General features: G+C 35.7%; 3 protein-coding genes across 3 annotated transcripts; 2 read left to right on the forward strand and 1 right to left on the reverse strand.

The window, feature by feature from the left end:
• Positions 1-3,445: 3,445 nt before the first annotated feature.
• On the forward strand, positions 3,446-8,266 carry LOC140863040 (uncharacterized). The gene is made up of 10 exons (XM_073266147.1): positions 3,446-3,781; positions 4,461-4,630; positions 5,109-5,173; positions 5,815-5,855; positions 6,007-6,095; positions 6,187-6,300; positions 6,397-6,474; positions 6,892-6,957; positions 7,172-7,249; positions 8,008-8,266. Exons 1-10 carry the CDS (start codon positions 3,622-3,624, stop codon positions 8,113-8,115), a joined length of 969 nt encoding a protein of 322 aa, XP_073122248.1. The 5' UTR covers positions 3,446-3,621; the 3' UTR covers positions 8,116-8,266.
• A 177-nt stretch (positions 8,267-8,443) lies between these two features.
• Positions 8,444-11,975, forward strand: LOC140863039 (ABC transporter G family member STR2-like). Its single transcript, XM_073266146.1, has 3 exons — positions 8,444-10,069; positions 10,159-10,883; positions 10,958-11,975. The coding sequence occupies exons 1-3, from the start codon at positions 9,587-9,589 to the stop codon at positions 11,925-11,927; spliced, it is 2,178 nt and encodes a 725-aa protein (XP_073122247.1). The 5' UTR covers positions 8,444-9,586; the 3' UTR covers positions 11,928-11,975.
• Positions 11,976-13,762: 1,787 nt separating this feature from the next.
• LOC140862177 (putative late blight resistance protein homolog R1A-10) lies at positions 13,763-15,340 on the reverse strand. Its single transcript, XM_073265184.1, has one exon. It carries the CDS (start codon positions 15,338-15,340, stop codon positions 13,763-13,765), a length of 1,578 nt encoding a protein of 525 aa, XP_073121285.1.
• Positions 15,341-16,282: the final 942 nt, after the last annotated feature.

Here is a 16,282-nt window from a genome sequence, read left to right on the forward strand (position 1 = left end):
GTTGGAGAAAAAAAATTTAAAATAAATTATAATATAAATGGTTGTAATTAATATTTATAACAATTTGAGTTAATTATAATACGAATTGTATGAGCTCATTGTTCGGCCACGCTTGTCCGAATCCGAGCACTAGGCCAAACACCCTTGGACTCATACATTATTTTCATGATTTCTACTATTCACGCATTAATTAATAGGTGTGACACCATCATAATATCGATGAATTATTTTGTCATATGATCGTACACGTATTGCACATGGCCATTTCATGAGATTTTTAAGCTGACAATTTAGATCCTAAATTGTCTTATCTTTGGAAGGTAAACTAACCAATCGGCATCGAATTTCGAGGCATAATTGCTCCCCTAAGTACTTACCAAAGTACTATCTTTTTGCTAATTTCGGGGGTTATAAAAAAAAGTCCTTAAACCCAATTTATTACATCATGCTAATGATTTTGATTATTGCTTTATTACGTAGGCCCCCAATTGTGATTTAGTGACTTTGATGTCTCTCCCACTCTCCATTTGGCTCTATTATTTCCTGATGTGAAATTGTGGAAACAAACTACATAAGCCAAATTCAATTGAAAAATATCCAAGATTTGATTAAATGATTATGAATATAATATTCGATTCTCTATTGAAGTTAATATGGTCCATAAAAAGAGGATCGGAGGAATAATAATGATGGCCTCTTTAATTTAAAAAAAAAATGAAATTTCATATAAAAATCTTTACATATTTATTTTATCTTATGTCATCTATAATTTCAGAGCATCAATTCTATGTCTATTTTTATTAGGGCTGATTAAATTTAATAAAAATCCATCTAAATCAACCAAATTAAATAGCACCACACCGCTATGTTCAATTTTTTTTTTTTTTTTTTTATCAAAACCACGATTGAAAAAAAAATAGAAAACTGCACCGCATAATATGGTGTGATGACAATTTTAGTGAAAAATCACACCAATTGCACCGCATAAATAAATACTTTTAAAATTATTTATGATATATTAATATGATCATGAATATCGTTTATATAATTTATTTTAAATTCAATAGAGTGATTCAAATTAAATATTACTATGTCTATATGATCTAATTGTAATATCATAATAATTATAGAAATTCGAAATTTATGTACATAAAAAGACTATATAATATATCATATGAATTAAAAATTAACTTTATTTCATCCGACATGTTATCTCAAGTTAAATCATGCACATTTAGGGAAGTTGTAAACAAAAAAATCCTTTTTACTTTGTAAAATCTTTTTATAGGTTTAAAATAAATATTTAATCTATATTAACTACTATATAAAATCATAAAACCAAACTTCATTGTATTCCCTCACCCACCGGTCATCTCTTAACTCCGTCAGTTAATTTTATTCCCTTATCTCAATTTTTTTCTTAATTCTCAACCTTAATTTAGTCAATATTCTGTTGGAAAATTTCTCAAGACTTCAAGTTTATTGAAAAAGAGGTAATTCAATGTATTAATTAATATTCTAAATACGACTTCTTAAAATTTGTTTCTCTGCAATTTTCTTTTTTAAAACACTTTTATTTTGTCTTTCTTATATTTTTCTTCTTTAGTCTTGCATGTTGAAAAAATATGAGGAGATTTTTATACATTTTTTGGAGAATTTCTTTCTTTCTTTTGCACGTCTATACCTCAAAAATAATTTTCAATAGAGCATTCAATTTGAATTATGAGATTTTATGATTAAAAACTTGACTATTGTCATTTATTTTTTTTTAAAGATTTAGAATTTTCGATTGTATTTTTTTTATTTGAAAACAATCTTTATGATTTCATGTCGAAGTGAAAAAAAAAATTTAATCATTAAATATTTTTATACCAAATTATATTTTTTGGTGTTATTGTATTCATAACGTATTTTTGTCTACTTGATCATTCTTTTTTATTAAAAAACCGCTAAATCGCCCGAAATCGTCTCAAACCGCATATCAACATTTACATGAAAAACCGCAATTAGAAACTATCTTTGAAACCGAACAATGCATAGCAATTTGTTTTGAATTTTATGAAAATACCGTCCAAATCGCACCGTTATCATCGACAATATTTTCTATTTAAAAAAATTAGACTACATATAAAATTTGAGATGATTCTCGTATCGAAAGCCCGAGTGGTTAGTTTTTCAGCTGTGACGAGAAAAATGTTTTGATTGTGTAATAATTATTTTTTGTTCCTACGTACCATAACAAACTAATGGTCAGGGTATTGTTAAGACTTAACAATATTGTATTTGGAATGAATTGTTTAAATAAAAAATCACTTAATAAATTCATATATAGTAGTTAATTTTTTATTAAATAGGGTAAAACGTCATAATCCGTATATAAAATTTTTATAAAATCATCTTACAGGTAAATTTTATGATATAGATTTCCTATTCGATCAAACCATGAAAAGTCATTATTTTTTATAATAAAATTATTAATTTTTATTTTATATATAAAATAAATCGATTATTTTACAAATATAAATATATAAAATCGTTTAACTGATATCCTTTTTAATAAAACTAATTTGTTAATTTTAAAAATGTTTGTCACATAATGAGCACAATCATGGAATGGTACGTACGCACTGAGCTTGACACAAAATGCTCAATAAATAAGTCCACACTTCACCATCTCTCCTATAATTTATTCTCATCATCCAACTTTGTACGGACCCCACTACCCAAGTCTCCATTTTTTTGGGGTGAGATAATAATAGTAAAATGATATAAAAATAGTAAAACCGAAACATATGGATAGCAATAGAAGAATACACACTCTAATTATTGTGGAATTCAAACCAAATGTTCGAAGAAATAAAGATGTGAAAACCATAATTATATTATCTTTCGCTACTAAATAATGTCATATTTGTGTGAGAATACTTGAGATGTAAAACAAATTATCATGCTATAATGGTTTGTCACAAGGGTGCATACGAAGTCAAGCTATTCGTAACCTTGATGTGATTGAGTTCGAGTAACTAGACTATTCACTAAAGTACAACTCGAGATTTAATTGATTTTACTCGATTAATTGTATATTAAATTTTTTTGGAAGATTTTGTCCATATAAAAATACAATGTTTAAACCGTGAAATTATGTTACAAATATTTTCGAGCACGAGATCGAATAACTAGTTATTTTCATGAGTCGATCTCGAGCCTAAAAAAAACATATCAAACTATATATTCTTTAATATAAATATGTTTATTTATTTAATCAGATATTTGGTTCGAAAATGAATATAATACTACCAAATCTTTTTTCATCCCCAAACTCAAAAATCCCCATATGGGCGTCCAAAAAACCCATCGATAACCTGCTCATTTAGGAAGAAAAAATGCAAGCCCGGTCCACCTAAACTTTTAAACCCGGTTCAAGAACCCGGTCCATATTGACACGTTGTGACCGGAAATGGTTCCCATAGGCCATAGCTCGACTGATCGAAGCTTCTTCGAGGTGCGAATCAGTTCATAGAGAAAAACTGGAACTTTCACTCCTTCAGAAGTAAAAATTGATCCTAGTTCCACAATTAACGTAAATTAGATGTGGGCATTTGGTGATAATCCTTGAATTCGATGATGAGCAGAGGGGTAATTAATCACTGTTGTTCTTGCTCACCAAAGATTACTGTAATTTGGTTGATTTCCGCGTTTACTTTCTACGTTTTCTTCCAAATGGCGCTACGCAATTCTTCATCTCATGATGACAGTAATCCTGATCGGCCCGCCATTTCAGGTAATATAAGTTTCTTGATTCGATCGAAGTTCAAATTTTGTAGCTCCATGAATATTGCCTGAATCTTGATGTGGATTACGGTTGGGTTAACTTTGTTGTCTTATAGATCAGGTGTTGGAAGGGTAGGATTTTAGATGTTTCCATTATTGTCTTCAAAGGGTCAGTGTGAAGAAGGTGATTTTTGTGGTGATAGAGTATTTTTATTAAGTAGTTTGTTTGATTACTAACTTATTTTGGGCAGCAGTTGAAGTCTTGAAATTTTGATATGGTGAAGTTTCATCTGATTTCAGTTTAGTTGAAGTAAACTTCAAACTTCGAACAGGGTTTATGTAATCTAATGCAGCACTTTTATGGGTAAAAGTTGCTTTTGTTGATGGTTAGTAATAGTTATCGAGTGTGCACTGATCGTTTGGAACTTCTTACGTGCTGAATTGTTTATTATGGATTGTTGTTTTATGTCAATAGATCACTTGTGTTGGCAGGATGATAATCGATAATGCATTGAGTATTTGGATCGTCATATGTGCTGAATTGTTTATTATTGTTCATTGTTTTATGTCAATGGATCAATCTTGTGAACTAGTTGATGTCCTGGTCTTCCGTATGTCTCATATGATAGATAACTTAGTGAACAATGAACTTAAAAATAAATTGTTAGAAGAGCCTCTTTGATCTGCAGCACCTTCTTCAATTTCAAATGCTGAGCAGAGATCCATACTATATGCAAAGATGGCGAAAGATCTGGATGAGAATGGAGCCGTTTTTCTTCGACAAGGAGAAACTTCTCAGTCTTTGTCACTAACAGATCTTTTTACATTGAAGGATGGAAATGTGACACCTGTTCTTAAGGTAAATATGGAATACTAACCAGAAGGCATTTTTTGTATAGTTATTTAGAACCCTGAAACTTAAGTGTATGATATGAACTGAACTAGCTCCCGAATCTTTCAACTAGAGCTTGAGCTCAAACTTTCACATGATTGTTTCTTTATTATTATTGTTATTGTTATTTTGTTATTTTTATATCGATATTATATAGACCATATAATGCATATTGATGGAAAAACTACGACACCCAAAAGTTAAGAAATTAATTTTAATATGTAATTGCCTTTTAAAACTAAAAAATCATTGCATCATTCTCTGTATGGTAGAATTAAGTATGTCCTTGCATGTATCGATGATGAATTAGATCTGATATATAATTAGCTCAATGATCGATTCAACTTGACTTGAAAATTCATGCGCCTAAATATGAGCCTTAAAACTTTAAAGCCTCTCAACTCATTAATTCAATTCGAATAACCGATAGTTTTCTTTTGTGTAGGCTGCAAACCCTCCAGTGCGAGCGAATGTTCTGCATCTAAGTCCTGAGTGCTCTATTCCAATATCGTGAGTGAATTATATATTTGTATTATAGTTATATTTGGTAATTATCTTTAAAGTATACTAGATATACAATCAAAACCATATGTTGGCAGTGGATATTCAATCAAAACCATTCATGGACAGTGGACCAGGTCTCCTCCCTGATATGACATAATATGTAAATATGTTACTTGAACATGGGAAGACCAATTATCGAATCAAGGTGCCAGTTGGCATTGACATGCATATGCCAATTGCCTTGAGCAAAGAGACTGTTTTTTGATGCTATGGAGTCACCTCGAAAATCTCCCTGTCATTTGTACCAAAAGAAATTAGCTTACCAGTACTTATGTTTGAACCTACTGCAAACAAGATACATGTTGAGCATCTAGTGTAAGACTTGAATATTTCAGATCCCAATACTAAAACCTTGGCCCTCGTTGGAAAATTAAAAATTCTAAATTTAGTCAATGCATGAATAAGTATTTATCCAGGACTCTAATGCTTTGATAGCAATGACTTCTGTCATGCATTTGACTGATATGTGGAGTGTAGTTTTTTTTATTATTTTTATTTTTTTTCTTCTCTTCTTTTTTTTGGGAATATATGTGAATTATCATTTTTTATTTCCTTTTCTCATCATATAATGCTTGATTATCCTGCAGGGAAGCGGTGAAGAATATATTCTTATCGTACTTTGGCAAAGGTGAGACATATCAGTCATACAATTTGACATGAAAATTTTCATTTTATGCTTTTTTTTGGACACGTAGGACTAAACCAGCACTCTGTAGCCACTTTTGGCACAATACTTTAAGGATATTACTTTTCGTGATATTAATACGGATCTTGGTTAGCAATTTGGTTTCAGAACTCTAGTATGTACCACTTTAGTATGTTTCATGCCTCACATCACATATCTCCGGTGCCTGCCACAGAATCCGAGGTAATTATGATGGTTGCCTCTGTCCTTTTATTTCCTTTCTTTCACAATTGTAAAATTTCTTCAGATGCAATGACTATCATTTGATTTCCAGATTGAAGGCGAAGCAAATTCCATAAAAATTGTTGCAGAGACTATATGCCCCTTAAATATTTTCCTGGATCGTGTGGTTTTGACCTCTACAGGCGTACTACTAGGTTGTTGGCAGGTTGCCTTATTAATCTCTTTCTCAAATCTCACCATCCACGCCCCAACCCCAACACTGTTCTTGCTAATAGTCTGAAGCACATGCTATCATGCTCAGATGGTCACTGGAACCGATCCTGCGAGCATTCGTGCAAAACTAAAAACTGCTCTACCACGCGCTCCAGAGAAGCAGCTTGTAAGAACCAAATAACCTCATGTAAATGAAGAGTTTTTGTCTTACTATCCATGAGTCTTGAACACTTGAAGCAATCTGATGCTAGAATAATTAGAATTGGAAAAGGTAAGTGGCGTTATGTCCAATTTGGAGTAGTAAGACCTATGATTATTTTGCTTATTACTATTTTTTAGTATAAGATCTATGAGTTTTCCAATATGTAGACGAGCTTTGCAGTTCTAATCCTACTAGTACTTAGTTTCTTCTTTGTCATTGTTACATGCCAATATTAATCCTAACCTATATGGAGTCTGCTGTGAAGATATTTCCCTCCATTTCGCTTTGTTTGAATTAGAACTCTCATTGGTCCCTAAATCACTTGAATCGTGTGTATCAACTTCAGTGGTATTTCCTAATCTTTCTTTATATTCTGCTCAGTATAATGAGGTGATACTTCATACGTCATTCGCGAGGCTTCTAGGGCACCCCAACAACTTGCCAGAGGTATCTATTATAAAGTAACTTTCGATCAAATGTAGCAGAAATTCTTACTTTTCAATTTTTATTACTTGTTTTAATCTTGAATATATTAAAATTTCAGCTGCTTATTTTCCAATTCTTGCATTTGATAGTGCAAAGCCAGACAATTAGGACATTGCACTTAATTAACTTGCATTGTCATGACTTGCATATTGTCATTTTTGTTGATTATTGTTAGGATGGAGAAAATGTGTCCGGACTCCAAATTTTCCACGAGCTTGTAAACAAAGTAAACAACCAACTTCGTGGAATGAAGGTAGTGTTCTCCTTTGTGATTGGACCATCTATTTGATTTTAATAATTCAAGTTGAATTTCATTCTCGGGATTCTGTTCTGGTCACCATGCATCAGAGTATTGATCAAGAATGATTCGTATAAGTTTTCATGATCCAGCATCGAGCACATCAAACATACGAATGACTGTCCTAACTCAGTTATTTTTCACCGGTGTAGTTAATGACTTTTTGAATTGGTGTATCAAATTTCATATGCAATAGGTATCATGATCATCCCCAAAGTTCTCGCGGTTGCATTAGTTATTCCAGGACCATACCAGTAGATATCAGGCCAAACTTATTGAAAGCCAAACTTTCTACGCTTTTGTACCCCAGTGAGTCTGAAACCATCTGTCATGTACCTGGGCCCAAGTCAAGTGGATTATAATTTTTTTACCAGAGCTAAAATTGCTCATACAATGACGCACATGAGTTCCTCAAACATGCTCAATCTTGTCTTTTACTTGCCGCTGATAGAGCATCACTACCATAATAAACTCGAGGGAACTTCATCTCAATGTTCAAACTATGAATTTCCACTGCTTTGAAGTTCGCTTCCCATACTAATAATCTAACAATGCAGTACAGAGTAAAGTCTTCAACTTTTCAGTAGACTGCTTGATCATTTACTAGAATATTTGCTCATCTTGTTCAGTGTTACCATCCTTCTGTATTTTTTTGAATCGGTCACTACATTACATATATGTTACTCCCTCTTATACTTTCCTGATCATTTCAGGCAACTGTCTCCGAACTCTGGTACGTGGAGGAATACGACGTGCTCGCTCTCGCACTTAACGGAAAGATGAAGATCCGCAAGTTTCATTTCAGCTGTTCCAACGCTTAACACTTTCACTGTTGAAGTCAAGCCAGTGGACAATTTTAGTAAGTTCGGAACAATTCCTGAATCCTGATGGTGCTGTAAATAAACCTGGCTGGTTCTAATAAAAATTTGAGACGGGTAACTATGGATAATGGCAAAATATTTTTTTTAATATAATATTTTTTATTTTTTTATGTGGTTGAAAAAAAATTAAATTTTCATATGGGATTTATGAATTTGGAAGCAATTTTTGTGTCAACTGTCCCGAGCTCGGGGAATGATGTGATAGACAAAGACCCCAAGAAAATGACCTCTTTTACAATTGAGTGGCCACAGGAGCTATTTTAGCTACATTACCTAAAGGACAATTAAGCATAGGATCAAAGGCTAAGAAAGTATTCCATTATTCTATCTTTCGATTGAAACAATGTACTTGCCAAGTACAAGTTAATCAAGAATCATTAAACTAACCAAATAATTAATAATATGTTGATTTAGAACAAGTTTAAAGAGGTAGACTGGTTTGTTAGTAAGATCCAAAAATTCTAGTGTTTGGTTAAGGAATTCAAGAATATGTCATCTTGCACTGATATTTAAAAGTAGTATGATGTGAAAGATAAGACATTAATTCATTACATATATTTAATTCATCTGATTTAATTCGGATTTTATCATCTTATCGTTCAAATAAACGATGACCCACATCCAAATTATCATGAATAATTGGAAATTTAGAGTGTTATAAATGGGGTAAATGATGGCAGGGCAGTCAATGATCGTCTACCATCTTGACCGTTTAGTCAGTTGAAATTTTTATACTATATTTATATTTAATTATAGATAATCATGCAATATATACATAAATTAATTGATCTTTATGCATAAATAATATTAATATAATATAATGCAACATATACATAAATTAAATGATCTTTATGTAACGTACTAATGTAATAATAGTTCTAACCTAGTGGGATGGTCGACGGCGGAGGTTTGAGGTGGAAGAAAGTAGCGGGATAAATGTTAAAACATCAACTTCTAAACTAACGATAATATCAAACTAACCCCACATGATGACAAAAGAAAAACTTGGGCAAATTATGTAGTTTGAAAATATTCTTGTCACTATTTTGAGTGATGAAAAAATTTTGAAATCGAAATTGCACTCGTTGGATTTTTAAAATGGGAGAGATGGACTCAGCATGACAAGAACTAAGAACACTAGAAGAGCAATGACAAACCAAAACATCAAGAAAGTTGATGAAGCAAACAAGATGTAATTTTCCTTTTTGGAACAAAACACAGCTTGCAAACGGATTGCACAATGCGAAGCTCAACTTAGAACTTAGCTCCCCACCAGCTATTCATTAGTCTTTTTCTCGATAACCCCTTCCTTTTAACACACTCTTCAAGCCATCCTAGATTCCATATAAATCTTTCTTGATACATAATTTTTCATTTTCAAGCACATATTTTTTTTGGGTATTTGGCAAAGATGAAAAATGCTAATAATCATAAACCGGAGATGGTGATAGATATTGGGAAGGCGGCGAATTTTACAGGGGGAATGGAGTTTTCCAACCTTACATATACTGTGATCAAGAAACAGAAGGATGTTAATGGGAAATGGACCAAGCGTGAAGCTGATTTGTTGCATGACATAACTGGATATGCCCCGAAAGGGTGCATCACGGCTGTTATGGGTCCTAGTGGTGCCGGAAAATCGACGTTTTTAGATGGCTTGGCTGGAAGAATCGCCAGCGGAAGCCTTATGGGACGTGTGTCGTTGGATGGTGTTGACGTGAACCCGAGCTTGATTAAGAGGACGTCGGCGTATATAATGCAAGATGACAGGCTGTTTCCTATGCTTACTGTTTATGAAACTCTCATGTTTGCTGCAGATTTTAGGTTGGGATCAGTCTCTAGAGATGAGAAAAGGGAACGTGTCGAAAAGTTAATCGAACAGCTCGGTTTAACTGTAAGTAACCAAAACTTTATCTGTATTCTTGTCTTTGGGAGAAGTTAGCTCTCACCCTGAAGTTGTCTTGATTGTCTTGCATTGTGCAGACGTCTGTAAACACTTATATAGGCGATGAAGGGATGAGAGGCATCTCGGGGGGTGAGCGTCGCAGGGTTTCAATAGGAGTGGACATCATACATGGACCTTCCCTTTTATTCCTGGATGAGCCTACTTCAGGACTAGACTCAACCAGTGCTCATAGTGTGATCGAAAAGGTCCACGACATAGCACGTTCTGGAAGCACGGTCATCCTCACAATACACCAGCCCTCATCCCGTATTCAGCTTTTGCTCGACCACCTCGTAATCTTGGCTCGAGGGCAGCTCATGTACCAGGGCTCACCCAAGGATGTCAACCTCCACTTAGGCCGGATGGGGCGTAAAGTCCCCAAAGGTGAAAACCCAATCGAGTACTTCATTGATGTTGTGCAAGAGTATGATCAGTCAGAGCTCGGAGTGGAGGTGTTGGCGGAGTTTGCTTTAACTGGGGTGAAGCCACCCCTTCTGGTTGACAATGAGGATACATCTGCTTCAACTGTTGTTCCCACCTTGCCTTTGCCTCTAACTCAGAGAACCAACCAACTGGTAGCAGAGGGAGGTGGATACAGGTCGAATAGACGGTACCGTCTGCAAACGGCACATAAGAACGAGAAGGATTTTGATCACAGTGTGAAAAGCCAGTCGAATCGGTCAAATTCTTGGAGTGTTAATCAGTCAATGACCTTTACCCCAACTAGGAATCATGCTGATCACAGAGCCCTGACTCAAAGGAGGTAAGGAATTAAAAAAAGCACCCCCACAATGAAGTTTCTGATTATTGAACAAGCTTTTCATCTATATTTTGCAGTCTATCTCCAGGATATACATACTCAAGCGACATCCTGCACGGCACACCAACCCCTCATAGCAGCGAATACACGGTGAATGAAGACGACTACCGAACAGATAGCATTATCCACCCGGACACCATCTCAAAGTACCATAACTTGGGCCCGAAATTTGCCAACTCCTTCTTCCCAGAGATATGGGTACTAATGCGCCGCAACTTCATCAACATCAGGCGGACCCCCGAGCTCTTCCTATCCCGACTTCTAGTTCTAACCATAATGGGCTTCATGATGGCCACCATGTTCTGGCACCCTAAAGGCGATGACCAAGGCATCACAAATAGGATAAGCTTCTTCATATTCACGGTCTGCCTCTTCTTCTTCTCCTCCAACGACGCTGTCCCAGCTTTCATCCAAGAACGCTACATCTTCATCCGTGAGACATCCCACAATGCATATCGAGCCTCATCCTATACCATAGCAGGACTGATCACCTACCTTCCTTTCCTTGCCCTTCAGGCATCGGTTTACGCTATAATTGTCTGGTTCCCATTGAAACTCCACGGCCCGTTTTGGTACTTCTTGCTAGTCCTCTACATGTCTCTCCTCTCAACAAACTCTTTCGTGGTGTTTGTAAGCTCAGTCGTGCCCAATTACATCCTCGGATATGCAGCTGTGATTGCATTCACTGCACTTTTCTTCTTATTCTGCGGATACTTTGCGAATAGCAATGAAATTCCAACGTACTGGAAATGGATGCACTATGTTTCAACTATGACTTACCCGTACGAGGGGCTGCTGATGAATGAGTATCAAACCGGCCAGCCTTTTGGTGGGCACAGTGGGTTCGAGATATTGGAACTTCTTGCAATTGGTACTAAGAAGTATCTGAAATGGCATAAGGTGTATATAATGCTGGGATGGGCTGTTTTGTACAGAGTTCTTTTCTATGTTGTTCTGCGTTTCTTTTCCAAGAATCAAAGGACTTAAACTTTTCAGAGAATGCTAGACAAGAATATTTTGGAGATAAAATTTTTAATACACAGTGTATTCAGAAAGATGGTTTTATGTAATTGTGTGATCAAAATAATTTGTCACACATGAATCTAAGAACTTTATTCCTTTTTATTAATGTCATATTCGTAATGTAAGTTGAGTTTATTTTACATTAGCTAAGATTTTTTGGGATATTTTTGTAATGAAATAACAACATTGAAAAATGTGAACCAAATTTGCAGAAAATCAATGCATCAAAGAACCCTCTTAGGATCATGAAATAAAATTTTATACTGTTGAATTTCAGTAACATCTGACCTACTTCAACACCTTAAGATTAACAAACGTTTGTAATTCATCGCGTCGTTGTTTTTTCGCTCTCTAGTAGTCTTTTCCTCTGTTACAGTTGTAATTCCAAGCCCAATGCCACGCATCCGTAACTGGGAAACAAGTGAGAAATTGCAAGCATCCTTACACAGTTTTTCCGCGGACTTTTTATAAGGATCCTCCAACAGAACTTGAACTTTCACTGCCATGAAGATTGCTGTAACTACCCCTCCTATTGAAACTACGGAAAGAAAAAAGAATGAAGCTATGATTATCGTTCCAAGTGTTCGCCAATTAGTATTACTTCATATGAGAAACCATTTTGTGTTATACCCTATGTCATAACCATTGATTCTGATCACGAACTAGTTTAACAAACAAAATATAGAATTTCACTTCTTTCGTGATAGAAAACAGGTTCATATGCATGTGATGGAATTAGCTTCACGTGTGTTCTGACTACTGATACTCTTATAATGCTTACCTGCCATAGCCCTCTCCTTCCATGTACGTACCGCTCATATGAGTTGCCATCATCATCATCATGGTCATCGTCATAATCATCATAGCCCGGTATGCTATCGTTATCAGACATCGATCTGTAAGAAGCCTTAACTGGTCAATCATCACTTCATCCGTGAAACACGTTTCATCGATTAATGCAAGCTTTGGAATCCACATTTCAAAAGGCAAAAATATGAAATTTGATTTGGTCACTTGAGACTTGAGAGAGTAACTCAAACATGCGAGAAGCCTTGTTTTGTTACTGATAGTTATATCCATGAAAATCAATTTGAGAGACAAATTTATACAACTTTAACTTCATGGGGTTAAGCTGAATCCCAATCTATGTGCATGTAAGTGAACCACAGGTAAAAATTTGAGGATCAGGCCTTACCTATGATGTTCTCTCCACCAATAATAGTTTTCTTCTTCTTTTCTCTGTCTATCTTCGGCTTCTCTCCTTCTATCCTCCGCTTCTTTTCTCCTTCTTTCCTCTGCCTCTCGTCTTCTCTTTGCTGCTTCTTCCTTCTTTTCTTTTCGCTATTCAATACGAAAAACAATGTTTATGCAAATGACCTCATTCTACACACACACACATGAAGATATATATAAATGCATACATACATGCACTCATGAACATAGCCATGTTTACTCGTTTACCTTTTGATAGATGCATTTGCTTGCACGCACATGCATACATAATACATAAGTCACAGCCTTGTCATGTGTACTTGTTTGCCTTTTGATAGATGTATTCCCATATGTAATGGACACAAATGTGAAGTCCTTCGTTCCCCAAGAATACTTTTTCCTCCTCTATTTGCCTCGTCGATGCCACAGCAGATGGGCTAGCATCGTCCAACTCGATACTTTCAAGTGTCTGTAAATTTACAAAATCAAGAGGGATTTCTTCCAAATTTGTGCAGTCCCAAAGGATTAGGCGCTCAAGTATTGGAAAATGCTCTTTCTCAGCTCTCCAATACTGCAGATCAGTTCCCTCAATAAGTAGAGACTTCATATCGACAAAACTCACCTTTTATCGGTTCCCACTCCAAACCTTGAAATGCATTGTTTTTCAGCTTCAGAACTTCAAGATTAGGCAACGAGCCAACTATAGGCATATCTTTCCAAGAGATTTTGGTACCACTTAAGGTCAACTTTATGAGATTTTTAGGCAGAGTAAGGTCCTTTGAAATGATAATACATGATGTTGGTTCAACAATGCATTTCAGTATTTCAAGCTTATGTAGGTTCATCAAATGTCTAAGAGAAAAGGCCTTTTGCTCATCTCGTGTCTTAACTCGGATCCCTAGTTTCTTTGCATTTGGAATTCTTTTGATGAACTCCTCTGTACAGCTTGAACCACTTACATATGAAAGCGTTTGAAGGTTTTCGAGAACCAGATTCTTGTCACCCTCTAGTGGATGAGGAAAACAACATGTTCCGAACTGGAGATGCCTTAAATGTCGCATCCCCCAGATTCCTCGTGGTAGATACACTGATGAATCAATGCATCTTTGGCGAATAATCAAGGTTTGAAGATCCCTTAGAGAATCGGGTAGATATTTGGAAATATGAATGCCATTACAAAGCTCACAGCAGAGATAAACATACCTCAAGTGTATGAGGTCGATTATTCCAGAAGGGAAAAACTCCAAATCTACATTAGACAAGTCCAGTACCCTGAGAAGTTTACAACACCATAATTCGTCGTGAGGTTTACTCTGGGATACAAGAGAACGGACAAGTGAAAAAGTTCCTATAGTTCTGAGGATGTCTGCTCGAGCTTCATCGGTAGAATCTAATTTACGAATGCATAGGCGACGTGGATCCTTGGCGATTTCTTGACAGTAATAGATGTTGGCATTTAAGGTATGAATAAACTTCTCATCTAGCGCTTTACTCGAGCACCACTCCTTTAACAGATCGTGGACAATGCACGATTTAATTTTCCCATTGAATCTCTTCTCTCCAACCATAACAAGATTTCTTGACACCAGATCTTCCAAATACTCCTCTCCCACCTCTTCCAAGCTTTTCGAGCTATTCATTTTGATGAATCCCTCAGCAATCCATAATTTGATGAGCTTTGACATTGGTATTTCGAAATCTTGGGGATAAACTCCCGTATAGAGGAAACATGCTTTCAAATGATGCGGCATATGGTCGTAACTTAAAGAGAAAACCTTAGTGCAGTGACTATCTTTCGAAATTAAAATTTGGTTTAGATTTTTCGCAATGTATCCCCATTCTCTCTGTGTTCTTGAGATATTGGACAACAGACCACTCACTACAACAATTGAAAGTGGAAGTCCCTTGCAACTTCGTACAATCTCCTTCCCAACTGCCTCAAGCTCAGGAATGAAACGTCCATCCCCAAAAATCTTGGAACAAAGCAGCTTCCAGCCTTCGTTTTCGTTCAAGAGACGCATGTGATGATGATCAGGGCTAAACCAGTTTGCATGGGTAGCAACCTCAGATAGCCGAGTAGTCAACAAGACCCGACTCCCCTCGTTGTCATCGGGAAGTAGTCTTTTTATGTTATCCCATGCCTCTTTATGCCACATGTCATCCATTACAACGAGATATCTCTTACCCTTCAAACATTAATTATACAGACAGTCTGATAGCTCTCCAACACTTTTTTGATACATTTCATATGTTAGCATTCTCATGGATTCTAGAAGGCCTAATAGGACATCTCTTTCTCTATAATTTTGAGGTTCAAATTGATATTCAAGAATAGATTCTTTGAAAACAGATTTAACCAAAGTAGTCTTACCAATGCCGCCCATTCCAACAACTGGTATGATCAGCAGCTTCTTCGTTCCGCCTACAATTCGAACCATCAGTTGATATTGGTATATATAGTCACCGCCAGCGGAAACAAGTGGCAAGTAACTGTTATAATGCAAATATTCAGCACCATCCTCCCACAAGTACTCCTCCAGCAGTGTCACTTTTAGCCGAATCAATTCGATTTCTTCGGCCAATATCTTCAAGTGTTGGCCGACGATTTTGCTCCTCCTAAGTTTTTCTCCACCATTCTCCGCAAAAAAATGCTTGGACATGTAGGACTCAATAACATCTTCTGCTTCATGCGCCGCATCTCTGATTTCTTTCTCGAGACAAAGTACAGCGGGGCTTCTTCTCTTCCAAGAACGTGCAAGAAAATGGTGGAAGCAACACTATATGCTTTCTAGGAGTGATTCAATCTGTTGCTTCTCCCAAGGAATCTGAGAGTAGTGTTCACCAAGTATGTTCTCTAGAATCTGCATGAGAGAAACTACAGCAGCATAAGCCATTTTCCTTAATAATCACAGCATACGTACGCTTTGCATCTGATTCTGCATTTGTAGACAAAGCCTGAAGCGAGATAAACAAACAAGTCAACGCTGCTGTTTGGTAAATTTTGTTCATCAGACTTCTTCTACTACGTACTTAATGTTTATTACTAATTAGTGTTGAGGAGTTGAATAAAAGCTAGTGATCATATACATTAAAGAATACGCTTTTTT

This window comes from Henckelia pumila, chromosome 4, assembly GCF_033568475.1.
Source record: "Henckelia pumila isolate YLH828 chromosome 4, ASM3356847v2, whole genome shotgun sequence".
NCBI classification, from domain to species: domain Eukaryota; kingdom Viridiplantae; phylum Streptophyta; class Magnoliopsida; order Lamiales; family Gesneriaceae; genus Henckelia; species Henckelia pumila.